This window comes from Lepidochelys olivacea, assembly GCF_965140295.1.
Source record: "Lepidochelys olivacea isolate rLepOli2 genome assembly, chromosome: 8".
Lineage (NCBI taxonomy): Eukaryota > Metazoa > Chordata > Testudines > Cheloniidae > Lepidochelys > Lepidochelys olivacea.
Window position 1 is genome coordinate 87,344,446 of NC_140418.1, and position 12,212 is coordinate 87,356,657.

Below are 12,212 nucleotides of genomic sequence, written 5' to 3' on the forward strand. Positions count from 1 at the left end.
ACCACTGACTTACTGTCTTTGCACTATCCTAAATGTTTGAATGTACTTTTTTGTTTTTAGTCTTTGTCTCATAATTTTCAGGTAAACTTTATGCATTCCAACTTTTGTGGCCTACACTCTTTGGTAAAATGTGGTAATATAAGGAAGGCATGGATATCACTTTACTATCTTTGAGTTAATTGTGGTTACTTTCAATAGATAGCAAATATTTCAGTGATCATAATGTAAAGAAAGCAAACTGCTACATGAAGTCAAAGCATGAGGAGTTCAACTATGTGGTGAATTGATTTAATATTTTCTCTTTGTCGAGTTTTTTGTGTGTTAAAATCATCCAGCATAAAATGACTGCAGGGATGTTATGCTTGTGGGGAGGCAGTGGAGGTGGGGGAGCATTGGAATTACTTGATGTTACTAATGTGTAACTCGTCACAGTGGACTTGCTGCTTGGGGGATTTATTAGAGCAGCCAAGCAACTTACTATTTTTACACGGATAGTGAGTTCAATCTTAGTAAGGAAGGACTGTGCAGTTGTGCCAGGTTGTCTTTCTGCACCACAGTGTTTCAGAGAATAGGATGCTAGTACATTTTGACTTGTGTGCTAAGAATATAGAGCCAGGATTTTTTTTTTTAAATGTTTAACATCAGACACCTGTTTCTGAAAATCTTGCCAGTAGATATATAAATACTGGGTTTTGAGAATTTACTACCAATTTTAAAACCTTTCCCTAACTTACTAATTGTACATTCAGTTTCTGAATACATATGGTAATGGAGAGTAGCATCCCTCCACCATCATCCTGGAACAGGGATCCACAAGCAATGTTTTAGCAAGCTTCAGGCATGTCCAGTTTCCATTGGAAGAGATTAACTTCAGTAGATAGAAAGCTCTCAAATCCTACAATAAATGTGGTAATTTATTTATTTGGAATTAATGACACTTTTACATTTTCACTAGTTTTCTATTGCTTTAACAGGCACTTACATTGGTGAGAATAGGTGATTTTTAAAACATAAACACAGTAGAACTGATCTCGGAATAGATTTACCTTCTAAAATCAGCCAGACAGTAATCCATCTAAGGCAAACTACGGCCCGGGGGCCACATCTGGCCTATGGGATTGTCCTGCCCGGCCCCTGAGCTCCTGGCCCTGGAAGGTCGCCCCCGGCCCCTCCCCCGTAGCCTCACCTCGCCACGCTGCCAGCGCAACGCTCTGGGCAGCAGGAGGGGCGAGCTCCTGGGCAGCACAGCTGCAGAGCCTGGCCTGACCCGGGGCTCTGTGCTGCATGGCGCAGCTGCTCCTCCTGGTGCAACTGTGCTGCCAGCCACCGGTGCTCGGGGGGGGGGGGGGTGGATAGAGGGCAGGGGTGTGGATAGGGGTCGGCTACTGAGGATAGCTTGCTGGTTAGCTATCCTCAGCTGGAGGCCCAAAGTGGCGTAGACCTTTCTACCAAATAGGTCCATCCTTTTTGCCTCCTTAGATTTGGGGGCTGGTCCTTGCTATCCCTGACGCTCTTTCTCATTAACCTCTGACACAACCAAAGAGCATGGCTGTAGGTGTGAGAATAAGTATTCATAGCCCTGAAGTGACAAAGTATTTGTGCTCCACACTTTTGGCAGTCAGTGGAATTTAGGCCGGGGTCTGCCATAGGGTCTTTATATTGTTTTGAGCAGTTTTGATCAAAGGCAGAGCTACCCGTGATGGATGTTCGGGAGTGAGAGTATCCACCATGGGGTCCTCAGCTCGACCACCTCCTCTGTTTGCAACCCCAAGTTGCGGGCAGTCGACCTAAGAAGGTCCTAATGTGCCCTATGGTCAATCGGAGGAGGGCCCGAAGCTGATGCCCCTGCAACAGCTTCATCAGGGGAAGATGATGAGGTGGCCAGAGGGGGTATTGGGTCTTCCTGCTCCTTCAGGTCCCTGACCTCCTCTTGGTCGGTGCAAGCCCCTGTGACGATTACAGCCTGGGACGCTGTAGCCTGACTCTGTGGCTGGTTCTGTGTTGGGGTCGCCTCTGCCAGGACTGGAGCCTGAAGGGATGGTTGGGACAGAATGGCCTCGGATCCCTGAGGCATAGGCCTGTCCCTAAGAGTGTCAGGTGGCCGGTGTTCCGATGCTACTGATCTTGACCCCCTTTAAAAGGTACCCTGGGCCTGATGATAAGCACAGGGGGCCACTGTGGCTGCCAGGCCGGTGGTTCCCTCCTTCATTGCCTCTCGGACCTATGTCGAATGCGCCTCGATTAGTACAAGTCGGCATCAGACTCGGAGGAAGCAGATCCCAATTGTGAGGACCACGGCAGTGCAGAGAGCCCATGCACCGACGGCTGGTGCCGTGACAAGGTGGGGGACTGGTGCTGGGACAATCTCACTGGGGACCTGTGCCTGGGATCAGGCAATGGGGACCGGTAGTGGGTATCTGGTGCCGGTTATTGAGGATGAAGGCCCGGTGCCACGGGTCAGTGCTGGTCCTCTGCTAGCGCCAGGGATCAGTGTCGGAGAGGGAACATATCTCCTTGTTTTACCAGCTCTTGGAATCCCAAATAATTCTTTATGCAGTATATTCTTGACGTACAGGAGTCTCTCCTCAATGTCGTTTTTTAAAGTTAAAGTCTTTGGATTATTTTTAAGAATATCCTATGATAGCATTGTCCAAACATCTAGTTTAAAGGGTACTTTTTATTTTAAAGAGGAAAAGGTGTATTATGAGAACAATCAGCATAAAGATTTTATTTGTAGTATACATTAGCCATAATTTCCATCAGTCTCTTCTTTCCTGTCACTTGTCATCCTGATGTTCGTGATTATTGCAGCACTAAAATAGCAGACTTCTGTGTGAATTAGTGCTTGGAGCCAAGTGTCCACATGCAAAGTTCAAAATCATGGGAGAGAAGAGAAGGAAGTGGAGATATTAGGTGAAACGGTTAAACTTGGCTAGCTTCATACTGGATGGGGTGAAGTGATGCGTTTTATAGACTGAAAAGTGAAATTTTATCTTTTAAGCAATATAGTACCATGCAATAACTTAATATTTTACAGCTAGTGACCACTTGTTTTTCCTTAACAGCCTGTCAGACGACAGTCCCTTACTCCACCTCCACCCAACACAATTACATGGGAAGAATACATATCTGCTGAAAATGGAAAGTAAGTATATCAGTTTCTTTTAAAGACAAGGAGTCTTTAGCTGTAGATACTTTACTTCTTTAGCTTATGTTTTTACAGCTCCATAGCATCTGTATTTTTCTTGCCTTGGCCTGTAAAACACACTTTTCACAAGGCTGGCGTGAGTAAAAAAGGGGTTGTGTAGCAGTAAAGATATAAATAATTTGACAATATAATCTTGCACTGCAATTAACTGAAAATACAGCAATATTTTGTAAGATTGTGGTCTACTTGATATCTGAAGCCTAAACTTTAAACACTTAAAAGATTAAGCTCTGTGTTTAACACATTTTAGTAAAGCTTTCTATGTACAACAATCCTATTTATGCTTAAGGTAGTATCAAATTAATTGCTAGCACCAATTAATAGACCTCAGTTTTGACTTCAGGCAAGATGTAATAAATAGCTTATGACCAAACGCATTATTTACATCCAGAAGCACACATTTTCTGAAACCATGTGTGAAACTGCTCAGTAGCAGCCATGTTTTGTGTAAAATGCAGTCCTCATCTAACACCATAGTTAGCTACTTGTTGCCTCTTATACTAGTTAACTGTAGTTTTAGATTGTGTAAATTCAGCAGCTGAGTAAAAATGGTTTTTCCTAGGATTAGACTTTCCGTAATTTGATGTTTGAGCACCCAAAAGTGTCCTAGTTGCTTCACAAAAACTAGTAAAGATACAGACCTTGTTCCAAAGAGTTCACAATACATATTCAGATGTTAGAAGAAGAACAGTAAGGGTGATATACAGAGCAAGGTTTACAATATGTGATTATTCAATAAGACATGAACATCTTGATTTTGTTTAGGTATTAACTACATTTAGAGGTGTAGCAGAAGTAAGTATATAAGGAAGGATATGAATAATTGCGCACACACACTTATCTATTAATATGGGGAAAGAAAATGATTAAACGTTAGATTTTTTTTTGCATATTCCAAACATAAATCATGTTCAAAAGTACAAACATGAGAGGATATGAATGTCTAATCTGTATTTCCAATGAATATAACTTAAAGATAGAAAAGGCCTGTTATTTTCTATCTGTCCTGTTCCAGTACAAAATTGTGTTCTATGTTGTGTTCTCCAGTGTTTCATCCATTCTGTTTTTAAACGACTACCGCAAAAGAACTTCCATGGCTTCTCTTGTGAGCCCATTGTACTGTCTGATGGATCTCGTAGCAGGAATCTTATATTCTATCTAAACTCTTCCTGTCCAAGTTCATTATGGCATTTCTTGTTTATACTCCCATGGACAACCCTAAACACTTTCCCATACGATCTTGGCTGGTTTTCATGTCTTCCCCCATAGTTCTCATTTAGCACAACCTATCCGTATTCAGCTATTTTAATTTTTTTTTTCATGTCAGCTACTTAATTGTTTTTGTTGCTTTTCTGTGAATTCCCCAGAACTTATGGTAAGGTAAATTAAGATGCTGTCCTTTTCTCTCCTAGGTGCAGCTCTTATTTCATATTAATTCTCTTAAACATAAATAATGTTTTTCACATCTTAACTCTTTTTAAGGTCTGACTTATTTATTTCATAAAAACAAACATCCCATTGACAAGTGTTTTTAACTATTTGTTTATTTGTTTAAAGAGCTCCTCACTTGGGTAGAGAGCTGGTGTGCAAAGAAAGCAAGAAAACATTTAAAGCCACAATAGCCATGAGCCAGGAATTTCCCTTGGGAATTGAATCGTAAGTCAGAGTTGTCTGTAAACATTCATATGTGGTGGAATTAAACAGTTACGTTACTTGTACTGCAACTGTTTTTTTGAGATGTGGATGCAGACATGTATTCCACTTAGGTGTATGCATGTTTATTTTTCTGATTCTTTCCCCCTTAACGTCATTGACTTCTTGTACTGCCTCTTGGACAAGAAAACAGGAATGGTTTATGCTATCAACAGCAGTTTGACTCATTCTCTCAAACTTTCGCTCAGAAATCCACAGTGGAGTGAGTTAGCTCTTCTAAAACGACAGATATTTGTACAAAGCAATGATCAGTGAATATGGAAAAATATTAATGGGATGAAACCCAATCTGTAAATAGCCTTTACCTTTTCCAGATTGGTCCATACTGCCCACACGCCGCCCCTCACTTCTCCCCACTTTCTGCAGCTTCAGGTTTTTTTAGCAGCTGATATTGAATACAGGTAGTGAGTGAGACAATAATGGGTGAAAGCTAAGTATTTAAGCTTTGTGATAGTTTAAAGCTTAGGTTCCTAGTTCTAGGTCTCCATATAAATGATGCCAGATTAATGTTAGAATTCAACTTTTGAAGTGTTGGGAGAAGGGAAGAATAGTAATTGGCAACATGATTTTAAGATCCAATTTCTCATGATTCACCAAGGCTAGAAACAAAAGCGTTCATACCCACTTTATTACATGCCATATGTTAAGATGTGGATTACTAGAAATTGGACTTTAAAACTGTCACTAAGACTTAAGTCAAAGCACCAATGCTCTCATCACAGGAGTGATGGGTGTGTGGTGCGTGTGTATATATAACAGAACTTAGAGCACTAATTTTCAGTCCCTTAACTTTTAGTTACTTATCCATTGCATCAGTTTAAATTTTCTTGGAACAAAAATGAAGCTGGCAAAAGTGAAGAGCTTCTAATAAAAATGCACTTTTCTTTTCAGATTATTGAATGTTTTAGAAGTAATTGCACCCTTCAAGCACTTTAACAAACTTAGAGAATTCGTTCAGATGAAGCTTCCACCAGGCTTTCCTGTAAAGCTAGGTAAGGTGACTTTCAGCTTCTATTAAGATCCTCCATTCCCAAGAAGTGGAGGTGTTTAATTGAAATGACTAAATTTGTGTAAAACTGTTGATTTTTGGTTATATAAAGTAAACTTAATTCTCTGCTACAATAGGCTGCCACAGCGTTTAGAGGAGTATAGTCTAGTCCTTGGTGAATGGAAGAAACAGAATCCTATTAGATTAGTGAAAGACTGAGGAATATTTATAGCTGGGATTAGAAGAGTCAACAACAAAGAAGTCACTTGCTTTACTAGTCACTAAAGGGCTTGATCAAATAGTGGAAGCTCCAGATTATAAAAAATTACCCTTTCCTAGTGCTGGGGCTCATTCTGAAGTGAAGACTGCATGGTGTGGTGCTCCCAGGGAAGCTGCAGATCACTTGAATTGAGGGATGACCTTGTCCTTGAGTAAAGGAATACACTTTTGTTAATGTTCGTCCTGTGAAAATTCTGATTCTAATCAGGACTGTTGCCAGGACCCCTAACCCTACATCCTCATATGGCTAATTTTTTTTTCTCTTCAAGGATTGTTCAGAATATATTCCACATTTACTATTTCTTGCACCCAGTGATTGCTGTAAATCAGCTATGAGAAACTACATGCAGGTTTCCAGTTTCTGGCAACAGAGGGATAAAACATATTTGCTAATTTGCATGGACAGATAACCACAGCAAAACCTTAGGCCATAAAGAAGCAAACCCACCCACGCAAATAGCAGCAAAGATCCAAGAATAAACGGTCTCTGGTGCTCTAGGGTTATTTGTTATAAACCCGGGTGGTGGTGTATTTGAACTTTTTTTTTTAATACACCAAATCCTACCTTCTGTTATACATCACAACCCCACAGTATTCATTGGGAACTGCTTGTGCCAATTTGTCCATAGCTTTTAAATACTATTTAGGTTTTTTTTTTGTTTTAATCCAGACTGATTTGCCCATCTCTAAGACTTAGTTTAAATTTTGGGCAGAGTCATCTTGATGTTTGAAATTTTCTTTAACCATTCTGGCACCTGTGCACTCATTTTGTCCACCTGAGACCAGAACCTGAATATTGCAAGAGCCTCTTATTGAGATTTCCAGCACAATTTTGCTCATCTAATAAATTCAGATGTTTATTCAAAGCACTGGGAATTTGGTTGTCATCTGAACCAAACCTCTAGAGCTTTGCAAGTCATTCAGGGCTTTTCTACACAAGGAGTGGCTATTCCTGATTGACTCCATGTGTGGGATGTTCTTATTCTGCAGTAAGAGTGCAATATTTCAGATTAATCTACTCTATTTTATCAGGAATAGTTAATCTGCTTTCAGTTCACACTCTGCCTTATTCTGGATTAATTTTCATTAGACAAGCCAGTAATGTGTTCGAAATATTTAATAAATTCAGAAACATAAAACTAGATTCCCTAATCACAAGAATATGATACACTTTATTAAACCAGTTGATAATGTAATAACTGTGTAACCCTTTGTCTCTTTGCTCTTTACTGTGCCACTCTGCTCTCTCCAGATATACCTGTGTTTCCCACCATCACGGCCACTGTGACGTTTCAGGAGTTTCGCTATGATGAGTTTGACGAATCCATCTTCACTATTCCTGATGACTATAAGGAGGACCCCAGCCGTTTTCCTGATCTCTGATTTACTGGAAAGTTAATAACAATACCAGCATACCCCAGAGAAAGCAAGTGTATGCAAATAGCCCACAGATATAGAAATGGGTCAAAATGGAAGAGAGAAACTTTTTTTAAATGATCCAGAAGAAAAGGGAACACACGTATGACTGATGTACTGAAATTGACTATAATGGTCATCTAATCTAGTATCTGAATTACAGCAAGTCTCCTGATGTGTCATTTACACTTTTATACATACAGTGCTGCAAGTGAAATAGTTTGACACCTCAGTGACTCTAAGGATATTTTAACAGCTGTGAGGACTGTCACTTGTTTATAAATTTTTTACGTTTGTTCTTGGTGATACAAAAAGCACTCTTGGACCATTAGCGCAAAAACTGAAATGTCTTAGCTGGATATTAGCCCTTTAAACATCCCATTTTATACAAGGTGACCTTATAATATTCTTTCAAGCTGTTTCCATAAATTGTAAACTATGTAACATTATGTATAGTTCAGTAATTTGAATGTTAGTTGAACGTATATTAGAAGGAATGCATTTTCTGTAGATGAATGAACCAAATGGTAACCGTTACACAATTGCATTTACAGATTGCAATACACTTCAGAAATAGCATTCACTCTGCAGGGAATAAGGTACCTCCTTTAGCACCTTAGTGCAATCCATTGTGGTGCTATTTGTGTTTTTATCTGAACTGTTAATTTTTTCACTGCAAGTTGTTTACTAATTTTCCTTTCAAAGAATTTGCAAATACTCCCTCCCTCTCACTCCTCTACTGGTTTAAAAATCGTTGCTGTGTTCATGGGTATGGTGTTGATTAGCATTCTTGGAGATTCTTTATCTACCTAGAAATTGCATCACTTGCATTATTTTACTCTTGGTTAGGAGACTTGCTCCATAATACCCTGGTTGATGTGCACCTATCTTATATTGATGTGGAGCAGCACACTGGAACATACTGGATGCATTAAGACACAATCTCAGACGTTAAAGAGGCTAAGTGAAATAAAACTTATTTCTTGAAAACCTAGTGTAATTGTAGGGCACATTTAATAGGACTCACAATGGAAAAATTTAAAACGTGCACTTTTCCACTACTAAGGGTGTAACTTCCCTTGCCATATAATGGAGTATGTTTGTTTATTTTTTAAAATAGGCTTTAAAATCAGGAATTGTTTTGGCTTCTTTAACGTATTCATTCCACTGTCCTAAATTTGAAGGTAATCTAGCTTTATTTTGCTAGAAAGAATGTGTGCAGCTGGCTGTTTGTTTGTATGTGCTGTGGTGCAAGTGTACAGAAATGTAAATTTTCAAAATTGTTTTGTGCACCTGAGCTAAACTACTTTTAGTAGAAATCAACACAGTAAATGTTAAACTTTAATATCTATAATGAACCATCAGTGCTTAGTAAAGGTAACCAATCTTACTAATCAGGTGGATGATGAAATAAGATAGCTAAATCATGATACAGTAAAAGCAGACTTGTCAACCACATTGATTTTATTGCGAAATGGTTAAAGTAGAATTCTTTCAAAGGGCATTGGCCCCTGTCTATATAAAATCTAAAGAGGCTGCCCTAGGGAATTACAATATCCACAGTTTATCCATCGTCTCACCCTCAACAGCAGTTGCCTAAATGGACTGACAGGAGGAAAGAAGGATGGTTGCTTCATTCCAGTAGTGTTTTAAACCTGTAAAAGGTTAACACTTGCCTGTCTACATTGCAGATTGGTGACCGATACACGAGAGAAAAATCAATCAGTTCTGAATGAAAATAAAAAGCACTAGTGAATTGTAAAATTGTTGTAGTTATTCCCAAAGTACCTAACCAGTCACAGCTGTTGAACATTTAGTAGGAGTGAATTGTTCTTCCAGCTAATTATGAGTCCCTCAGGTTTGACATTGATTACATGAATTGGTACCTACCTTGCATCCTCCCTTGGCATCAGCTGAAATCCTTAGCAGTGAGAGAGACACAATTATGTAGATGGAGACAGAATTATCTTGTCAGTGCTGTAGGTCAAGGTTAAGCTTCCATAGGGCCTACTGTAGGAACTTACACTGCTACCCTAGCTATAACTGTTCTAAGGATAATGGTGAGAGGGCTTCAGTATCCAGTACTGTCAGTCCAGCATGGGTGACAAATCCTAAATCTGTTCCTACAATATTTGTATTTCTGAAACTAATGGATACACCTCAGAACTTAACTGTGTGGCAATTTCTGCAAAGACAAATTGGGATATTTCTCAATGACAGACATCAATAGTTGATCAAATCTTTCTTAGTATTACAAGAAAGGAATTAGTACTTTGATGTAAAAAACCAAACCCATGCACAAACCTGTATCATAAAAGCTGCATCCATAGGAAGAGATGCTGGAAGCTGAGTTTTATATTAAAGGCAATATAATTGGATTATTTGGGGTGGGTGCAGGGGCATTAAATAAGCCTTGAGACAAAATAGAGGGTACAATCCACCTGTGGTGAGATCAGTAGTGGGCCTGAAGAGAGGACTACCTTTTCCTCTAATGAACTGTTTGATTTAAAACTCATTGCGGTCTATGGAAACATGATATCAATGCGCTTTGGATCAAGCCTTACATTCATTAATATGTTTCCTGATACACAATTAGGAATCATTTGACTGTAACCAGCTTTTGTTTCAGACCAGTTGCTATTAGATTCCAGTGACAGCCTCAATCAAATTTTAAGTAAGAATTAGCAGAGTTGCTTGCATCTCAAATCCTTTGGGGATACTATAATCTGTCTCAACATTCCCAGTGATGAATTTCAAAACGCAGCTAGTGAAATGTGCACTTTGAAGAGTGGCTTCCTAAACAATACACAGACATAAGTCTTAGCAAATGAGGGATGATGTGTGAGTACAGGAGATCGGTGTTGTAGACCAGCATCTATAGTGTAGCAGGAGTAAACAGGCATAGCTTTCTTTCGTTTCCATCCTGCTCTGTAAAGGATAATTTTGTCCCCTCTTGAGTATGCAGCCACAATACTTTTACAGAACGCATACAGCACAGCTTGCTTCTGCAGCATAACAATGAACATGTCATGTAATAGTTTGAAAACTTTACATATGCATGTAAAGGGATTTGTTACAAAAAGATACACTGGAATGTAAAAGGCCGTTACCTGATTGTTTGAAAAAGCATGACATTTCTGGAAGTACGCTATTTCTAGTATAATATCAACTAGAGCTTAATACTGCTGGGAAAACAACAAAAATGTTCATCTTCCACTATCATGGACATTCTAAAACACACAAGATTTAGAGATGCAAGTTATGAATAATTCCATGTCCATTTGAAAGTCAAGCTTTTAAATTTTCAAGATTCCTCACTGCGTGGGGAGGAGGCATCTCACAGCAAGACTGAAGAAAGCCTAAATGTTAGGTACTTTTTAAAAATTAGCAGTTGGATCTGGATCTGGATCGAAATGTTTGATTCAGAATATTAAAAAAAAAGCCATTAAGTCTCAAACTGAAACAGAATGTTTGCAAAGTCCTAGAACTGTTCCTTAACCAAACTCAGTTTTACTGGTCTTCCAAAACACCACTTTAATTTGTGGTAAAAGGGAATGCATTTTATTTTATTTTTAAGTAGCTGCTGTTCCAGTCACTCTATTCACTTTTATAGCTGCAGTTCTTGATATATGTACTTATCAACAGATGGTTACAAAACTTGATATTTTCCTGGAAACCCTCCTTAAGTTTGGTAATATATTCAAAGCAACTGTCAATTTTTAAATGTACTTGTTCTTGATTTTTTAATTCATGCAAGGATGATTACATTATTTAAACTTTATTAACAAATCTCCTGTAATGCTGCAGAGTCATTTATTTTCTTTAGATATTTGTAATTATCATGGAAACTTAAGGTCACTTTTTTGCATTTTACTATTTGTGTGGTCTGTGTTCTTAACTCACCTTCACTAATAGTAATTTTTAGGTTGTATCATCTGTTAGAATAAAGACCAAAAGATGCTGTTTGATTCTGAAACTGAACATGTGAAAACTTTAACTATAACTCTGTACAGTACTTTACATAATATGTACATTGTAGGCACTTTGTACATGTTTGAGCAAGGATTGAGTTGAAAAGCTGGAGTGCTTCAGCTCATTCTGTAAGGATGTTTTATTGGTCAGTTTTTAAATAAAATATGAAGTTTTCAATATAACCCTGTTCCTTCCCATCTCTCATGTGGAATTTTGTTGCTATACTGTATTCAGAATAAAAGTTACCTTCACAAGTAAGGTTCAGATCCTGAAAATACCTGTATTAGTTTGAGCAGATATAATTCCACTCAAAGTCAGTTTGTTTGTAGGATCTGCGTCCAACCCACTGCACTTAACAGTAGGTGAATGGAAAGTGAAGTCTAATACGTGAAACCCTGGCCTCCCATTATTTTTTCAGATTTTTTTTTCAGAGCCTGATTAGGTGTATGCAATTGTGTCGCCCCCACAAATGACTGGAAGCATGTCATTTAAAATGGATCTGGATGAAAGAGAACATGGACTTGTGTCCCCCCTCACCTCTCCTTTGATTTTTTGCCTTCAAGACATGAAGCCTATAAATGGGTCTTTTCAAAACCCACATTAAAAATGTGTAGAGCTTAACCCTAGAATGTCGAG

The 12,212-nt window shown here is 38.7% G+C and overlaps 1 protein-coding gene across 1 annotated transcript in view; it reads left to right on the top strand.

The window, feature by feature from the left end:
* ANKRD13C (ankyrin repeat domain 13C) overlaps nt 1-11,758 on the top strand; it is a 46,783-nt gene extending 35,025 nt beyond the window's left edge. Inside the window, exons 10-13 of the mRNA XM_084637116.1 lie at nt 3,066-3,145; nt 4,766-4,864; nt 5,813-5,913; nt 7,441-11,758. Of these exons, the coding sequence (XP_084493242.1) occupies nt 3,066-3,145; nt 4,766-4,864; nt 5,813-5,913; nt 7,441-7,571 (411 nt within the window). The 3' untranslated portion in view covers nt 7,572-11,758. The remainder of the gene's footprint in view (nt 1-3,065; nt 3,146-4,765; nt 4,865-5,812; nt 5,914-7,440) is intronic.
* The last annotated feature ends 454 nt before the right edge of the window (nt 11,759-12,212 follow it).